Source organism: Tinamus guttatus, unplaced genomic scaffold (genome assembly GCF_059628265.1).
Source record: "Tinamus guttatus ecotype Peru unplaced genomic scaffold, ASM5962826v1 Tinamus_guttatus_pri_ptg000394l, whole genome shotgun sequence".
Lineage (NCBI taxonomy): Eukaryota > Metazoa > Chordata > Aves > Tinamiformes > Tinamidae > Tinamus > Tinamus guttatus.
This window is the reverse complement of record NW_028288928.1, coordinates 969808-988096: the sequence shown is the minus strand read 5'-3', so window position 1 is coordinate 988096 and position 18289 is coordinate 969808. Positions and strand designations below refer to the sequence as shown.

General features: G+C 38.8%; 1 protein-coding gene across 2 annotated transcripts in view; it reads left to right on the top strand.

Moving 5' to 3' along the window:
- Positions 1-18289, top strand: part of DGKH (diacylglycerol kinase eta) — a 141741-nt gene that overhangs the window by 74763 nt on the left and 48689 nt on the right. For both annotated transcript variants that reach the window (XM_088530944.1, XM_088530945.1), the window contains 2 exons: positions 15585-15689; positions 16003-16135. In XM_088530944.1, the coding sequence (XP_088387070.1) occupies positions 15636-15689; positions 16003-16135 (187 nt within the window). In that variant the 5' untranslated portion in view covers positions 15585-15635. The remainder of the gene's footprint in view (positions 1-15584; positions 15690-16002; positions 16136-18289) is intronic.

The following is an 18289-nucleotide window of genomic DNA, read 5'->3' as shown; positions in this document are numbered from 1 at the left end:
AACTATTCTCTTTTAAAATGCTAATAGTACATTTTCCCAAAGATTTAAATATCACAGATTGTCAGTGTTGTCAGTGTTGCTGTTTATTCCAGAGGCAGTCCTAATGTGGGTCTCAAAGCTTGTTCGTTGTGGCTCCAGGATATCCTTATTCTGATATTTCTCAGACAACTACTGGAGTAATTGGAGCACTGGAATTACATGTTTCCGTTATTATGGACAGGTCATCATGCTATGCTAATAAGTTTCTCTTTGCTGACTAAATATGAAATGAAAAAGACTATTTTGGCCTGCTCTAATGAATGGGGTCCTTCATGAGGACCTAGCTTGCCATTTGAAAAGCAAGACACTAGAAAATTCGTATTGCTTAGAAGCTCCACTTTGGTCTTTCTCTTGTCCAAAAATGAAGCTGTCATTCAGGTGTCAGGGTAGCTGAGTAAAAATGAAGCATGCAAAGGCTTTTAGTTGAGGAACCCAGTAGAGTCATGACTATCGCTTACCACCTAGGTCAGGATATAAGACTCGGTATCCCCTGAAGACCTAACTCTCCTTCACTGGTCTCTCTATTATGGAAATAAAGAAAAGTAAGAAAACTCTGTGTATAATGTTACCCATCACCAAAGCATACAATAAGACATTCCTGTTTATATGTGAAATTTTGTGTGGAGAAGAAAGGTGGTATATCTTTGGCTTTTTTTTTTCCTTTTTTCTTTTCTTATCCTTTTATTCTTTCTTACAGTGTCTTATATATATATATATATATCCTTTAGGATCACTTAGGCTCACTCAGTATCTAACTCTTCACAAAAGACCTGTTTTGTAATTAGTATCAAGATGCTTGGGATAGAAAGTAGGGATAAAAGAAGTCCTTGGGTCAGAGCACTAGAAACTATGGTGACACTATTTATTTTCATGTCCTAGGTATTCTAGCAAGCAGTGTTTTCCCCAAGGAGTTCTAACATTCATGTTGAAAAATTATTTGGGTTATAGTTCTCCTGAGTTGAAATGTCATCTGGTTTGACTGTCAAATATGGGAATACTTGTCATCCCTGTTAATCTTTTGGCTTTTTCCTTTGTGTTTCCCTAACCCTGTCTCCAAGCAACACAGCTCAGTGGAGCAGGACATCCTCTGGCCTTGCCTGCACTGGTTTGGAGTGTTGCTCTCTGGCAGTACTCCTTAGACATGAAAAAAAACAGTTATTTTTGTTTCTGTCATTTTATAAAAAGGTAATCAAGTCTTTTTTAGAATTCCGTTTTCTCTTTTCTTCTTTCTCTGTTTCTCAAAACTTTTTGGTTCCTGGAGTTACTGCGTTCCTCTGAATTTCTTGTCCTTGTAGAAAATATTGTTAACACAGACTTGTGTGAGTGGAATAGAGTCCAAATAACCATATCTCTAAAAAACACACTTTTTATAATTTTCATTAAAATTTAAGTTTTACAAATACCCTTGTCAAAAAAAAAAAAAAATCCACCCCCTTCATTCCTGTCCCCAGTCTCCCAACCCCCCAGCTTGTTGTGCAAATACCCTTTTGCCTTCTTTTGCCCTTTCTAGTCTCTGCTTGGAGACAGAACTGTGTATGTCAGAATTTTCCGTGCTCTTTCTTTGGATAAAACTCAAGTCCTAAAATTAGTCCCAACACACTGATTTGAGATTGAGTTTATTTGTAATGTGCGTGTTTGTAGAATATTCCATGTAACTAAATATCAGCCTTATTGCCCAGAATTACTTTTCCTTTCTACTACAAACATATTGAGGATAAGGGAGACGTTGAGATAAATAAATATTTGCTAATTAAAATAAGAAGCTGCTAGGCTGCAACAGCTCATCTGTTTCAATTTGTACTTTATTGCTGATATCATCATTGCTTTTCAATGAGCAATCAGCTATCTACTAGCAAGCAGTTCCCAGTGAATAGGCTTGTGCTAACGAGTGGTAGGTCATAGGCATTTTCTGCTTCTATTTCTGTTTGCCACTTCTCTGTTGGGTACCCATTTCCTATGAGTGTGAGGAGTAGATCCGAACGGCAGCGGAGCCTGGCTAAGCTCCGTATCACCCTCTCCATCAGCCACAGGACTCTTGCTCCCCAGGTACCCCCAGTTCCGTGGCGGGAATTTGGGCTGAGCTCTCTTAATGTTTTTGAGTATTCTGTTGAATTCTCCCTCCAGCCCCCTTCCTCCTCCCCCGCCATTGCTTTGCTTCTACCCCAGGAGGTTGTTTATAAATGTCGGTGTATAAGGAACAGGATTTTTAAATAATAAAATGACTTTTAGACAGGCATATTCAAATCAACACAGCTCTCAAATCAACACACTCTCTCAACATGAGCTCTGATTTCTTTTTGACAAGGTAGATTTTGCCTTAGGTGTGAACCTCTGTCTTTCTTTCCATGAAAAAAAAACTCAAAAAAAACCCCTTTTGATACACACTGGGAGAGGGAAAAAAAAAACAGCTGTACATTTTAACAGTGTAGCTTTTCAGTTGTTTGTCCAGGTGTGTGTATAAAATGCCATGGGTTATGATAAATCTTGGCTTAGTTTCACAAGCATCATGTGGCAGCACTTACAGCTAGTCCATCCAAACTGATGTCTGAAACATTTTAATTGTTGTCCTCTTCTGTGACAGTTATGATGGCAAGATAATAATTTCAGGTAGAGGTACTGGTTTTGAGGTTTTACTTTGTACAAGTAAATTTGTACATTTTTTTGTAAATTTTTACAAAGTCTAGCTATCTTCGAGCATTTGATTTTAGTAAGGCAAACTTCTAGTCTGTTTCCATCCACAAAGCTGTGGATGCTCAATCTCTTACTAAATATGCATTCTCAAGAAAAGTGAAACTCCTGAATAGATTAATTCTCTTACCTAGTTGCTTCTGAGAAGAGCAGGGAAATAATTTCACGATAACTGGGGAAGCTGCCCTCCAGGAGTGTGAGACTAAATGTGCTAGATGATGCTTCAAGTGGGGACTCAGCCTGCCCTGGCTTCAGGGTGGGATTCGGTGATGGATTTATAGATGCCTAAATTTAGTTACGGGGGATAAGATTAATAGCTCTTAAAGTAGATTCATATGTTTGTTCAGCTCAGTGTCGCTCTGGGTTTCACAGATTATTGCCTATATGTTCCTTAACAGGAGCCGTGTCCTCCAGGCCACCTAAAATGCAGACCCCTACTCCTGTTTTTCTGAATTATGTGCTGCATCTCATCTTCCTTGTCCAATATGCAGCTGCTGAGAGTGGTCATCTTGAGGAGAAGGCTCAGGAAGCTGCAGAGCTGCTGTCCTGGAAAGCCCGTTGCAATTCTTAGTAATTAGAAATTGGCTAGAAATGAGGCTTTATATTCCAGCCAGTAACAGTGATTGCTGTGATTCAGGATATGCTTGCAAAAATGTCTACTGCCATAATTAATTTACTTTTTTTGCTGATTTCTTGGTTTTGGTAATGCAGACTATTTTTTAGTGTAATTATATATTGTTTTCCTTTGATGGTTATTAATGTATAGGGCTTTAATTAAGTATCTTCTCTTAATGTTATGAGAAAAAGCAGGCCAAAGCAGTAAGCTGTCTGATTTTTATTTTATATGTTCTTATATGTAATATAGAAATATGAAAAAAGAAGAATTTGCTTTTTATTTACCTATTTTTCAAGGTATAAATAAATTTTGTAAACCTTATACTCTAATCTTGATGTTCTCATATTCTGCAATATCATAAGTGGAATGACTATTTTGGCATTCAGTAGTCCAAGTAAAAACAAATCATAGATATCTAGGCTTAATATTTTTCAAATTATGCTCTCATATTCCTCATGGATCCAACCTTTTGTTTGTTTTCCACCGCAGCCCCACATTATGCATTTTTTTTTTGAGTTCTCTGAAATGGTACCAGGATCCTTTCCCTATTAATCCAAAGTTGCTTTTAGTTCCTAAACATACTAAATTTCTCTTCTTTTTTTTTTTTTTTTTTCTATACTTCTGTAACTTTTGATAAGCATTTGTTTTTACTGAACCTGAATTTTCTCAGGTCCCAGAGATGTATGTTCTATCATCTGCAGTGCCTCAGTGATCAAAGGGGGGAGCTAAGCAACCAAAATTTGGTATTATTTGCAAATGTATCCGCTTCTCTGCTTCACATTCTTCTTTCAGTTTTAGAATTGCATCACAAAATTTTGTGGCCCAATAAGGTGCTGGTTATCTAAGAATCTTTTGCCATAGTAAAGATGACCATTTTTCTTATTTTTTTTTATAATATATTCTTCAGTTGCCTTTTCCTCTCAGTTATTCCCTGAATGTTATTTTGTTACAAAAAGAAAGGCAAAGTTATTTATTTACTTGTGTGTTTTTCTTTCTTTCCCTGATATCCATTATTTTGGGCAGACATAGCAATTCCTTCTGACATGAAAACAGAGGGTTCTGCCTTTTCAATGAAAAATCTTTATCCAGTTGTCCTTGATTTCCCAACATGTTGCACATACTGAGGGTCTTTGAAAAATATGTGTAGGTAATTAAAAAAAATGTAAATAATCATTACACATTTTTATTTTAAAAGTATTTATATTAACTGATTTTTCCTCTAACCTTATATTTTGGTGCAGTTAGGATTTTTTTTGTAGGTTAGTGAGGCCAGGTGCTCCTTTGCAGCCACTGTACTGGTTAAAGTTGATAGGGCTTTCTTTCGGGAGTCACATTATCCTGTTTCCTCTCCATGTTCCCGAATGTAGCGTATCCTCCGTGTTGGCAGCAGATATGGCACCAAGTTGAAGCACAGGCCGATTCTTCTCTTCTTTGCAACCCCCTGCAGAGCTGCTGCTTCTCACGGGAGATGGCTGGGCTGTGTGAGCAGCTCAATCCCTCACTCCTTGTGGCTTTTCTCAGAATTGCAGTTTTCTCACAGTTTGGCCTGAAGGCACAGTGCTCTTAAGCAGCTTATTTCAATAGCACGGCCTAGTCAGTTCTGAACTCACCGTTCGGATTAGCTGCTTCTAATTGAATTTAGAAAATGAACTTTTGAGGCTCACCATGGGCTTGAAAAACAGTCTATATTTTGTGGCGTTGCTAAACTTTGGCTGCGTATTGGATAGTGTGAATTTCTCAGAGACTTGGCTTTTCTTTGCTTCTTTTCTTGACACTCTTGTCAAGGCTTTTCTTCAGGAGCACCGTTTTTGTTTCTGTTTTGATTTGTTTTTATGAGGAATGTATGACTAGATATGAGAACTGCTGAAGTGTCCCCAGGCCGTATCAGGAGGAAATGAGAAGTGTTTTCCCAAAGGAATTGGAAACCTTTTATCTTCCCTTTGGGTTTGAGTCGCTGCAGTTTTCTGTCTTTCTCAATATCCAAAACATGGTCTCGAAGCTGGGAATAATTATGCTGGTATTTTTGTTTCTCTCTTCAGATATTCTAGTATCAATTCAGCTTTATTTAGGCCCTTGCGTTGCAAGTGTTTAGGCCAATGCCTAGGGTCTTGAGCTTTATTTCAGTGCCGATGTGCTTGTGGATGCTAGGAGGGGAGCTTCTCTGACCTGTCCTGCTTGCTTTCAAAATCCAGTTCCCTGCAGAACAGTGTCTATGTTTGCTCACAGCATCAAGCCTCTTTCTGGCCATTTGCTACCTCAATTTTTTTTTCTTCCTCTATACTTCTTCCAGGCGCCACCCACTAAAAATTACACTGACCTTTTCTGCATGTCCTACTGCTTTTCTTTGGCTGTGTTTCTTATTTCTGCAGTTTTGTGAAATCAAATTGCAGCTCCTGCATTGGGGGACCCCTGGGATCATGTGGTCAGCAACTGCCTTTGAGTCTTGTGCTTACTCCAGGCTTTGGGTGGTTTCCTCTGATTTCAGCGTTTGCTAAACAACCCATTTGTTGAAGGTGGCCACTGTGCTGCTCCATAGGCTCAGCAGGATGCGCCGCTGCCTACGAACTGCACTTTGTTATTATTTTTCCTGCTGGCTTTGCTCCTTGGCTGGTCTCAGCCAGGTGTCCTTCCCTGGATCTGCTGGAGAGTGTCGGTGCTGCTGAGGATACAGGCAGCCGTCCTCACTGCGGGCGCAATGTGAGGAGCTCAAAAAATTCCGTATCGCTGCCTGTGCCTTGCCGGGGTGATTACATTGTGCCTGTTGTTCTGTGGGAGCAAGTCTACCTGCAGCTTTATTTCTCTGTGAAAAACACATTTGCAGTGAATTTCTGCATGTAGGTCCCTGCTGGTGCTCCCTTGAAGGAGGACATGCCCGTTGGTGGACTCCTACATTTAATGAGCCATGGTGGCACATAAAGAATGATTCTGTGTTTGGAAACGGGCTCCTGTTTCTTGATAAACTTCATAAGCCACAAATTCCAAATAATGTACGCATTAAATTCTGTTCTCAAGATGGATCTACAGACCAGTGGAGGGCTCACCCAAGCGCTTGGAGCAACATCCATGAGTATTTGGAGCCTCTCACGTCAAGAAGGTTGAATATGCCAGGAAAGAATTCCAGATCTTGTGCTAGTCCCACCAGCATGACTCAACTTGGGCTGTCTTGAACCACTGTTCAAGCATGGGGAGCTACTTCTTCTGGGACGCTCAGTTTTTCCTAGTTGTGAACTCTCTGCTGTTTCATGGAAACGCTCATTAGCTTTTAGGAGACAAAGGCTTTTTGATGCTCCCAGCCTGAGCAATACCCAAACCACAGAAACAGAGGGGAAGTGCTTTGGATCCCATTTTCTTCAATTTTCTGCTCTTTTTTCTTTCTATATTCAGGCAGTTTAGAAATAAAAAAGAAAATGCAATGGCAAATTAATTATGCTGCAGAAAAGAATGGGAGAGACAAAAGCAATTAGTGTTGGAGTCTTACGATGCACTTAGGTTTTTTCCCTCCATTTAGTGTTTGCTGGCTCTCCCCCGTCCACTGACAGTGACAAAAACCGTAATAAAGCTGAGAGCTCTTTGGGTAGCTCTGGGTGTGACTTTCAAGTTTTAAGCAGCTTATCTCTGACTTGATGCACTGTCTCCCTTTCCCTAGAGTGTCTAGAGACATTGGCGCTTTAAGTTTCGTTATGAAAAAGCAATAAAGCATTTCAACTGCGAGGCTAAAATCCATAGATATATCCCTTGGGACCGAGCTATTACAAGAAAGCTGAACGCTTTTCAGAAGAGGAAAAAAAGTGTTATTAAAAATGTGAACATTCTCGTCTATATTGTACACTTAAGTTCCAATTTCATTTATATGGATCGTTTTTCAACATTTTTTTGAGCTCATGCAGAAATTCTTGAAAAAATAGGTCACAGAAAATCTAAGTACTCTGTTTCTTCCTCTAGTTTTTGAAGAATTTCTTTAATTTGTGAAAAACAATAAAAAGGCTTGCATATAAGTAAAGAGATTAACAGGATCATTTATTTCCCTGTCTGAATGCATGGTATAGCATTGTTAAAACAGTCACGGTATTTGGAAAACAATGAATATTTTATGAATTAATCCATCAGGCTTACCAGATTTCATTAGGTCTGCAATTCTGCATTAGTTTTCCGTATCTTCTCGCTCTTCTTACGTTAAAAAATAGTTAAATACTGAAGAAGGCTTAGAAAGTATCCCTCAGTACAGTTCCTGTATACAAAATAATTTTATAAACAGGGCTGCTGGTGTAAACTTTAATAAATTTCCTGCTTATAGTGAACAAGGATCCTTGGCTTCAAGCAGCTGGATTATGTTTAAATAGCAATCTGTTATTACAAAAGAAGAAACTAGTCACTGCTGTATTTTATGCAACTTTGTTGCACCTGATCTCATTAAATATAGAATTAGATGTTCCATCCCATCTGGTAGTTAGACACAGTGATCTTTATGAATCAGACAGTAAGTGTATAGAAAGTATAACAATCTCCTTTATGTAAGAATTTTAAAGACATTGAGCTATACCTACCAGTTGCAATTCACATTTGCAAGAGTGTTTTTTTTTGTTCTTATTATATCTAAATACTGATTTAAGAGACATTTCTAATTCTTCATTCCAAATTAATGAAATTTTTCAGCTCTGATTCTTGTAACTGCCTTGTTAGAAGGCCCTTTTTATGTATTTCAGAAGGAATAGTACTTGCAGCAGTATGTTGCTGATAGACACGAGGCCTACACGAGGTATTATTGATAACGTCTGACAACGTGGTCATTGATGGTCACTTCTTGATTTATTTTGCTTATTTGAGCATGTTGCAACTGTACTTCTTGATTTACCTGGAAAGAATTAGAGTTGCCCAGTAACTTAGCTTGGAAGGGACCTCCAGAGCCATCTGGTTCAACGCCCGGCTCACAGCAGGCCAGCCCAGCTCAGGGCTGCGTCCTGCTGAGTTTCAAGCACCTCCAAGGACCGAGAAGCCACAGGCCTGGCCACCTCCTCCAAGCCTGCACATCCATCTCTCAGCTCGTGCAGCCGAGTCTGTGCTTTACCATCTGTGATCAGTAGCCCCTTTGGGCTGAGAAGCTCCTGGAGTTCTTTAACTCATTGAAAAATCTGGGCTGCCTGTGAGTCCAGAAGTGTTGAAAGCCACTGCTACAGATGCTACCGTGTTTAGGTAAATAGGATCGTGTGTATATTCGTCAGAAATAAACAGGATGACATCAAGGAACTGACATTCCTTTTACTGGAAACAGTTCAGAACTTAAATATTAGCACCCTCCCCCCAAGAAAAAAAAAATAGAACAAAGTGGGAATGATGATTTTGTGTTTTTGTTGAATTGAGATGGAATGAATAAGAGAGGTACTTGCCAAAATAAAAATTGGGTAAAAGGAATTAAACATGGCCAGAAGAAATCAATAAATTTAAAAGAAAAGCTGGGGGCTCAATGGAGAAAAACAATAAATTGACATATAAGAATGCATGCTGTTAAGAAAGTGATTGTGTTAGAATGGCAGTCCGGAGGCTTAGTCTCTGTTCGCTGTTACTCCTGAGCTAGTGTGAGAAAGCAATACGACCCTTTACTCGTATTAAGACCTTGGTACTTGAATCTAAAGTTAAAACAATTTCAACACTGTCCAACAAAGCGTGGAGTGCCCATCCCCCTGACGTGGAGGGCCACGCTCAGCATCGCTCGCAAACTGCAACATTTCTTGACCATCTGTGTCCAGAAACAGCAGATCATACCAAGACCCTAACAAGCAGCTGGGAGAGGATATTTTTAACATTAGAGCTGCCCAAAAAGTTCTCCCAGAACTCTGAGCAAAGAAACCATCTCGTGTGCTTTTCCTGCTGGGTTTTTGTAGTATGTCCCGAAATACTCGACCAGAAATACTGGCTTCTGTTACCTCCATTCCTAGTGAAGGATCACAGTCCCTCAGGGTCTACTGTGCTTGCTTGCCAGGTTTAGGCAGGCTTTGTGGTAGAGCTGTTCCATCTTTGGGGTCCCCATAAACACAGGTTTTCTTCAAGTTCAATGAAGAAGAGTGCCTATATGACAGAGGGTATGTGTGGGGTGATCTGTTAAGAAGATAGGAGGAGAGGGAAGGCTTTGAAAGCGAGACGCTGCTTTTTTTGAAAAGCTGCTGAACCCATGCTGGGCAGAGCAGGCTGCCACAATGCAAGGAGATGTTGGGGGCATCTCCCATGAGGACGCGGCGGGGGCATCTCCCACACGGCCGCGCGGCCTGGCAGCTCCTTCCGGGCCGCAGAGACGGGGGAGGTGGCGGTTAGGCCCCAAAGGGGCTGGAGAGGGACCCGAAGGGATGGGGCACTTCACTGCTGGTCAGGCACTAGCAGAGCTAGGAAAGAAGGGCCTGAACCTGCTTGGAGAGGATGTGGGGAAGGAGGAAGAGCAAGAGCTGCATATAAACCTTTTCATTCCGGTTCTTACCTGGGCTTTGAGTGTTCTCTCTTTCCAGAGCCTTCTTCCTGTTCTTCTGTATTTTTAAATAATTAAAGAAGTGCTGTTTTGGCTTTGGTCTCACCCTATGTCTTGATCCTCTGAAATTGAAAAGTTTGGGGCTATCTTTTAGTTTCCTCCTTCCTTGGAGATTTGAGAATACAGGTACCCGCATGTGGGACAAACCCTTTTCTTCCCCCTCCTAAGAGCTGTTCTTATAATGAGGGCCAAAACCACACATTATTTCATTACTTGTGAGACTGGCAACAGTGAAATAGCAGAAAGCCAGCAAGAAGAGGGAAGTAACATTTTAGTGGAGCAAACTAATTGGTCTGATTATAAATTCTGTATTGTGCTCAGGCAAATATAATAGCCATTTATTGCTTGTTTTGCTTTTAAATCATGAGCTTTCTCTGTGTGGCATTTTGTATGTTTGCCTGGCTCTGCTCAATTTAAAAAATAACACAATTCACCATAAAGCACTGAATACATCTTTGGTAATGACAGCACTGTATATTTTGTTCAGTATCCTTAATCCAAAGCAGTTAGGGTACTGTAGGAAGCTTTCCAGCTGTTACTGTTGGGATTTTTGCAGCCAGGCTCTGGCAGTTACTGATGCACCGGTGTCTTCAGGTGTCTGTCCCCACCCCTCTGGATGATGGTGCTGGTCTCAGCAGAGGAGAACACTAGTGTTTTTGCTTCCTATTCCATAGGATTCCTATGTACTCCCCTCCACGGAGACTGGGAAATAAATCTCATAGTGCAGGGAAGTTTCAAAGGATTAACTCGCTCATATTCATGCTCCAGGCATCGAGTGTTGTCCCTATGAAGCAAGAGGGGTGCACTCTCCCTCTTCATACCACCCTCTTTTCAATAGTTTTAGAAAGGTGCCTTTAAAATACCTCTTCAAACAGGAAAACCATTTCCTCACCTGTTGCTGATTGAAAATGATGCTTATGCATTACTAAACCAATTCAGGATCCACTGTACGCAGGGCTATTAGTGCAATGCCTGATAATAATTTAGAGAAACATAAGGTGCTTTAATGCAAATATCATGTTGCAGGAAGTTGGGTGACTTACAGTTGCTACTGTAGTGCTGCTGAGATGTAGGCCATTATTTTCTTGGTTAGCAAATGTGATGGGTGCAATTTTTTTTTGAAATGATATTTCAGCTTTGGTTTTGTTATCAGATTAGAATACAATTCAGCATGCCTGAAGTATCAGTTTTTCCAGATAATTAGGGCAATTTTTTAGTGATGAATTTGTGGTATTATGGTCATTCATGAGTGCACTGAAATCATAATAATATGGTATTGATGTAGTTACAGTGAGAAAAGAGGAGAAGATTCATATTCCAGAAGATCCACAGAGGAACTGCCATTTTACAGCATTGTGGACAGCATTATCTTTGCATTATTACACCATCCCTTTGTCTTTGAGAAAGCATAAATATTCTAGGCAGTACTTAATACAAGTATTAGTTGATGTACCTGTCAATAGTGCTACACTATACCAAAGTCTAATCACTCTACATAGAAGATCCTGGCATTAATTTGTAGATGACTTATATTTTATTGACTCAACAGTAAAATGAACAGTGACCACTGGAAAAGAGATTACATATTTTACTTCATGAATATGTGAGAGAGATGTTTATAGCAGTATCTTTAGTCCTATATTGCAATTCAGAGATTGAATCTGAAGGTATTTCACGCTACCAGATGTAAGTACCTATCTAGCTGCCTACATTGGCACCATTGGATTTTTATTTTACAGTTCTTAAGGCTAAACTCATTGCCCCGAAGGCTGTGTAGAACTGTGTTGAAGTTAGCCTCTTTGAAAGATAAGATGCTTTCAAATATCTGTTGAATTTAATGGAATTTTATTTGCTTTGAAAAGGCCTTGGCAGGTATTTTGAAAGAGAAGCTGCAGTAGTATTTCAAAACTTTCCTGGGTAATTTTCACTGAAGTCTTTTTTTTATATATACATAAAAACATGTGCATATATAGGAGTGCATATATTTTTGGGGGTATTGAATTATCCAAATATCAACATGTGTGAAAAATACCAATTTATGTCAAGAACTATATCGTGGCAGTCTGAAGAATGTTCTCTTGTTCTCCTCTTTATTCATTGCTCACAAGCCCCTCGTTTTCTGAATTAAAAAAGGAGCAGTATCACATTAATGGGCCATTTTTCTTCCTATTCAGGTATATTTATTCCCTCCGATGTCTTAGAACTTGCGCTGTTTCCCTTCAACTTTAGATACTGCACAGTCTTTCCCTATGCCCACTGCATTAAAAGTGTCTCTTTCTGCTCCCTCAGTTTCATTACTTTCCACTGTACTGCAGTATCTGGCTTTGGTAACCCTCTCCTCCAAATCAGCAATGACTTCTTCCTGGCTACTTGGCAAGGGCAAAAATTTTCAAAGTAACTTAATCTTCTAAATTAAATTTGTTTGATTTATTCATTTTTAAGGCCTTTCTCCTGTGTTTATCCTTCTCGGTTTGTCTCCTGCTTTGTCAGTGTGTGAGCCATTGGCACCTGAGTTTCTCTGAAATGTAAGCGGGGGTGGTTTTCTTGTTCTCATGTTATTTCTTCAAATGCTCTTCTAGTGTTGCCTCTGAGACTGCTTGTGTTGCTGAATTAAGTGCTTTCTTCATGTCTCATGTCATTCTTCAATGACATTGGCAGTTTACTGTATTGAATGATATATAAATAATTATATTTGGGGCAGATTAATCAAGAAGAAAATAGTAATATGGAACAGGACGATAGAAGATAAGGTAGGATTTTAAATATGGCTGCTTGCAGTGAAATGGGATTACAAGTAAAATCCAGATTTATATGGCTACAATTAGGTTTAAGGATAATTAAAGCTATTTTACTATTATGTCTGCGTATGGGTTTAACAGTCTCTAATAAATACCACTTAACTTGTTTTTTCATGATGTTCCTTGAGCGTGCCTTGTGTGCAACTGAGGGGGAGTATGAAATCATTCTGAGTTTGGGATAAGCAAAAGCAGATATGCCGAGTTAAAGGAAAGCTCATAGAGCCGTGCTGAATCAGAGCAAGGGGGTATCCTGCATTTGGTCATGAACAGCAGATGCTCCTGAAAGCAGCGTGAGAAGCAGGGAATGCACCGTGATCCTTCCTCTTGTATAATTTCCGAGCATTCAGTAATTGAGTGGGTCTTAAGGGCTTAATCAGCAGAAGGTCAGGAATACTCTCCCTGATATTATATGATGCATTTACTCTTGATGAATGTGTCAGATCCCTTTTTAGACATTTATACTTCCAGACTCCCAAACAAGCGTGAGGATAAGTTTCAAACCTTAATGATGTGCTGCTTAAAAAAAACAAAAGCAAAAAACAAAAGTTTTCTTGTGTACTAACTATTCTCTTCACGCGCCAAGTTCTGGGTTATGTGAAATAGGTAACAATATAGTGAGACTACATATTTTCCATAACTTTTTAGACATTAAAATGACTCGAAACTTAAATACTTAAATGGACTACTTAGCTTCTCTCTCTCTCCCTCTTTTTTGTTAAGAAAGAATCCAAGTATAGTCAATATTTTTTGTGTATAATGCATTTTATCTCTTTTGATATATCATATTCCTTCCTGAAGTTTGTTGCTTAGAAGTATGCAAATCAAGGAGAAAATGAAGATTAATCATCTTGTGTGCTGTGTATTAGTCTTCTGACTTTCCACTTTATTTTTAGAGGACTAATAATATGGTTTCCATTTATGTAATCGTTAAACAGTAACTCATAGGTTTTTGAAATATTTCTAAGGAAATATTTAATAAAATGGGGATTTCTGGTATGTTCATATGCAGTGGTATGCTCATTAACCACATTTGGTGGCATGATTTGGTTGTTAACACGTGGATAGGTTCTACCTTTTGCAGTGTCCTTTGGTGTCTCACCTGGGTCATAGCTTTGTCTGGTCCTCTGTGGTACCTGCCAGGCCTGGGCTGATGCTTTGGGTACTAGAGGACATCTCGGTGGGCACTGCAGAACTGCCCGTGAGCCACTAAACCATGGTCTGACACGAATTGTAGGGTTTTTGATAGATTTCTTTTAACTTAATCCATAGTGTGAGGTCGTGCTGTGTAATAGGCAATAGTGTGGTGCATGTATTTGCACAAATAAGATTTCTGAGTGATTGAAACCTGGAAATTCCTGGAGAATGATTATTATTGGAGCCAGGGTTATATTATGATTTAATAGCTTTTCTGGGCTTTATTTGATGACCTGGCCTAGAAAAACATTTTGAAGTAATAAAGCGTCTATTTGGCTCCAAACTAATGAGAGAAGCATTGCTCTTTGCATTAACTGTTCTTTAGAAGAGTCGTGGATAGCTACTAATAAACCTTATTAAAAAGCTTAGGCAAGATTGAAGGAAATAGAAAGCAGAGAGAAACCATTGCATTCCATCTGAAGTGCCTACGTCTCATTAAAAAAAAAAAAAAAAGCCCAAAGGGTTTTGCCTCTCTTCCATGTGACTTGCAGCCTGCTGCACTCCAGTTACGTTGCCTCTGAGATATGTTAAAGTGCAGCTCAGTCAGTTTAATGAAGAAGTGCGTAGGACAAATCAACACTAGAGACTATTTCCAGCAGAGCTTGGGTAAGTAAATGCAGATGTAGATAAGGGATTGTAATTTTGCACAAATGTTAAAATTTCTAGCCTGTAGCATTTAATGCAATGCTCAGGGCAGAGATTTTTTGGTGGTCTCTTCTTTGTTTTATTTAAGGAATTTGCAAGTGTGGGTGGTAGATAATATGCAGTGGATTTATGTGGAAGACTTATAGAGGATTTAGCTTTATTTTCTTTTCAGACTTCATGCAACAAAACTAATAACTTTTCCTTTGTTTTTGTATGCTTATTTTGTTTTAAATTCCTTGCTGTGGAAGAAGTAATTGCTTCATCTATTTTAGTGAAGTGCTCAAAATAATTTCAGTGGGAGTTTCTAGTGCCTTACTGTTATTTTAATTATTTCTTTACTGGTGAGGGAAAGGGGGGAATCAGCTCATCCTCTGACCCTCCAAGACATCTCATTTTCTGATTTCTAGAGTCTAAATTCAGGCCACTTAGGGCTCCCCTAGCATCAACTTGTTCCAGGAATTCATTCAACCGTTCTGGAAGGACTGTAGGATATGATTTCAGCTATTTGCTTTTGTTCTCTGTCTTTTCATAAGGCTTTTGTGTTTGTTCGTATACTAGCTTTTATGTAGAATGTTTTGTTTAAAATTTCTAAATGCTTAAAAATATGTAAACTTAATATGCAAGATAGAGAAATATGGTGAAACTTTTTTCCTTTTGATTTCCAGGTTTTTGTTTATCAGTATGATTTGTTTTCATTTCCAGCAATTTGCATGGACTTTGCAGCTGCTGTAATTCTGTTATGGAAGAGGATTGAAATCTTCCTCAATTAATAATATCTAGAAAGGTTGTTTTAGTGATTTCAGAGCTTTCTTTTTGAGTGTTCAATGCACAGACAAAGAGCTGAAAAAGAGTTGTGATCGACCTACATTGTAAAAACCTGTATCAAAGCCTCATACAAGTTTTGGGAACTGAAGAGAGAATAGCAAACTCTTCTTGGTAGTATTAAAGGAAATAATATTTAAACATTTAATATCCTGTGATTTGAGGTGTGTGTTTCACTTACATCATCTCAGAGGAAAATCTTGATCAGATACTCTGTTTTATAATGATTTCCACTGTCTAGAATCATCACAATGCAAATCTTTTTCAGATAATCACCCCGTTCAGGAGGCTAATATTGTGTGCTGAGAACAGAAAAGAAATGGAGGATTGGATAAGCTCTCTGAAGTCTGTACAGTCCAGAGAACACTATGAGGTAAGTTCATATCCCTGTTAGCGCAACCTGCTCTAAAGACCAAGCTACAGGACACAGAACTGGAGGAGTTTAGCCCTTCTTTGCATGAAATGTGTGTTCGAAGTCAAAGCCTAGCTTTGTGTTAAGCACTTTACTAGCCAAATGATTGTTCATTACGATATGTTTGCTTGGAGGGAGAGCAAGCTGAGCCTGCCTTTGAGCTTGCTTTTCCCGAGCGTTGCCCTGTCCCCAGTAATATGGAAACCCTCGGTAATTTCAGTCACCGTAGCTGTGTTCTGTACTTGCAAATTTGTCTTAACTTCTCCTTTACTAGACCGCACAGTTTAATGTGGAACATTTCTCAGGGATGCATAACTGGTACGCCTGCTCCCATGCCCGACCCACCTTCTGTAACGTGTGTAGGGAGAGCCTCTCCGGAGTCACCTCTCACGGCCTGTCTTGTGAAGGTAAAGTCAGTGCTTTTTTCCCCCTTCCGTGTATAATGCAGTGCAAGTGGACAAATTACTGAAAGTTTAGGACAGGTAATGATTCTGCAAATAATGAGGAAGAAAAAAAACACAAAAAGGAAAGAGAAATCTATTTGGTAGCCTGGCTACTAATGGCTCACGCTTCTCATGCTCTGGATGCCTTTTTCCCCATTCTTTTCAGTAAAACGGTCCCTCCTGCTGCAGCTGCCACTTTAGAAAAGTGCTTGCCTGTGGGAGAATGTTTGCAAGCAATGATAGGATGTCTTTGCTTTGCACTTAAAAAATGCAGGTGTGAACCAGAATAGTCTTACTGATTTGCAGAATCAACATGCCCCAGAAAAAAATATGATTGTTTCTGCTCCAAGTCTGTGGCAGTTATTAAAACTGTAATGCTGTGAGCTTTCTCCCTCTGATTATTGTTTGCCCTGTGCTCTCTTGCTCATCCTGCAGCATAGGCTGTGAAGGCAGATGCATAGCTTTGAACATGTATTTAAAGGATAGAGAGGTAGCTGCTTTTGCATTTTGACTGTGAAATAGAAAATAACCAAAAGAAACCAAAAGGAGATGTGGGTAAAGCTTCAGCACTAAGCTCACCTGGGGAAAAAGTCTTATGAAAGCAATATTTATAATAAATCTAAAACACTCAGTGTATTTATTTTGTGCTATAAGTTCTGTGAAGAAGCAGTAGCAAGTCTGCTTTTTTTGAGCATTGTTGGAGTTTTACAGTTCATATGAAATTCAGAGATGAGCTTGGGTGATGCTTTCGTACTTAGCTATTAATAATAATTGAGCATTTAATTACAAAATAGTTAATTGTCCAGAAAAGAGTCACTGTTACTTTGACCCTTCAAAAATTGATTTTTGGGTGTATGTTACCTGACTGTGAATGCATTTATGTTGCTGATGCTGTTACAGTATTTAAGTATATGCGTACTACAGTATACTGGGAAAACTGTACTACAGGAAACATCAGCCTACTGCCAAGAATTGTCCATGCTTTTAAGACAAGTTATGATGCAATTGCCAAGAAAAGGAATGAACCTCTTTCATAGAAATAACATAGAACAGTTACTTCCAACTTCTCTGGTATATGTTTTCCACTGTCCATAGGTTACTCACTCAGACTGTTTTAGACAATTACGGTATTTTCAATATCTGATATTGAAAATGTAGTAGCAAGTGCTTAACTAAAATACTATATCGTCCGAGTTTTTTTCTTTATATACTGCATTTAACTTCATAAGGAAATACTATAGCTAAGATTGTTTAGGCAGGAGTTACTCTGGTAATCTTATCTGTGTTCATCGTTCTCTCGTCTTTTAACATCTTGTTTTGCTTCTAAGTATGGTTTTAATTTCTAAGGAGTTGGCATTAACTTTACATTAAGGAAGTCTCCTATATTTCCAGTTTTGTACTTTCTCATCTTTCTAGATTGCATATTAAAGACTAATGATACCTTTATCCAGATTTGTGATGCCAGTTGATCTTTCAGCAGTTTTTGCAGATGAATCCTAATAGTAAATTCTTCTGTTCTTCAATATCTTAAACATACAGGACCCGAATTGGCTTAGATGTAGATTTTCTGCTATTCCATTATCTGTTAATAATTTACCTCATTTTACTTTCTAGCTACTAGCTTATATGTTTGTTCTCTAATTTTTGAAGCATGTGTGTCTGTCTATGTATCTATATATGTGATTCAGTTACAGGTTAATTCTTTAACTGAAATACTCATACTTTCTACCTCAGTTCTGTATTCTGGAAAAGTCTGTGTTTCTCCTCAGTTTCTTCATAAAACAAGTATATTTTGGTTTGATACTACTTATTTCTCTGAAATGAGATGTGAATGAGTGTGATTGATCTGCTATCTAGTTGCTTCTCTCATGTGCACTTTAAATGCATTTTCACTGTCTATTTCTTGACTTACACTATGTTGGCAATATAGAGGTTTTGAAGAGATGATATAGTAGGTATGGAGTCTCATGATTCCCCAGACATCTTCTGTTCTACTTTTTCTCATTGCATCCTTAAAAGACCTGTTTAAATATTCATGCCTGACATCTGAAGCCTCAAGTACTGCTTTACACTGGGAATCCATTTATGTCTATATTAAATTCAATTATTTGTATGGTT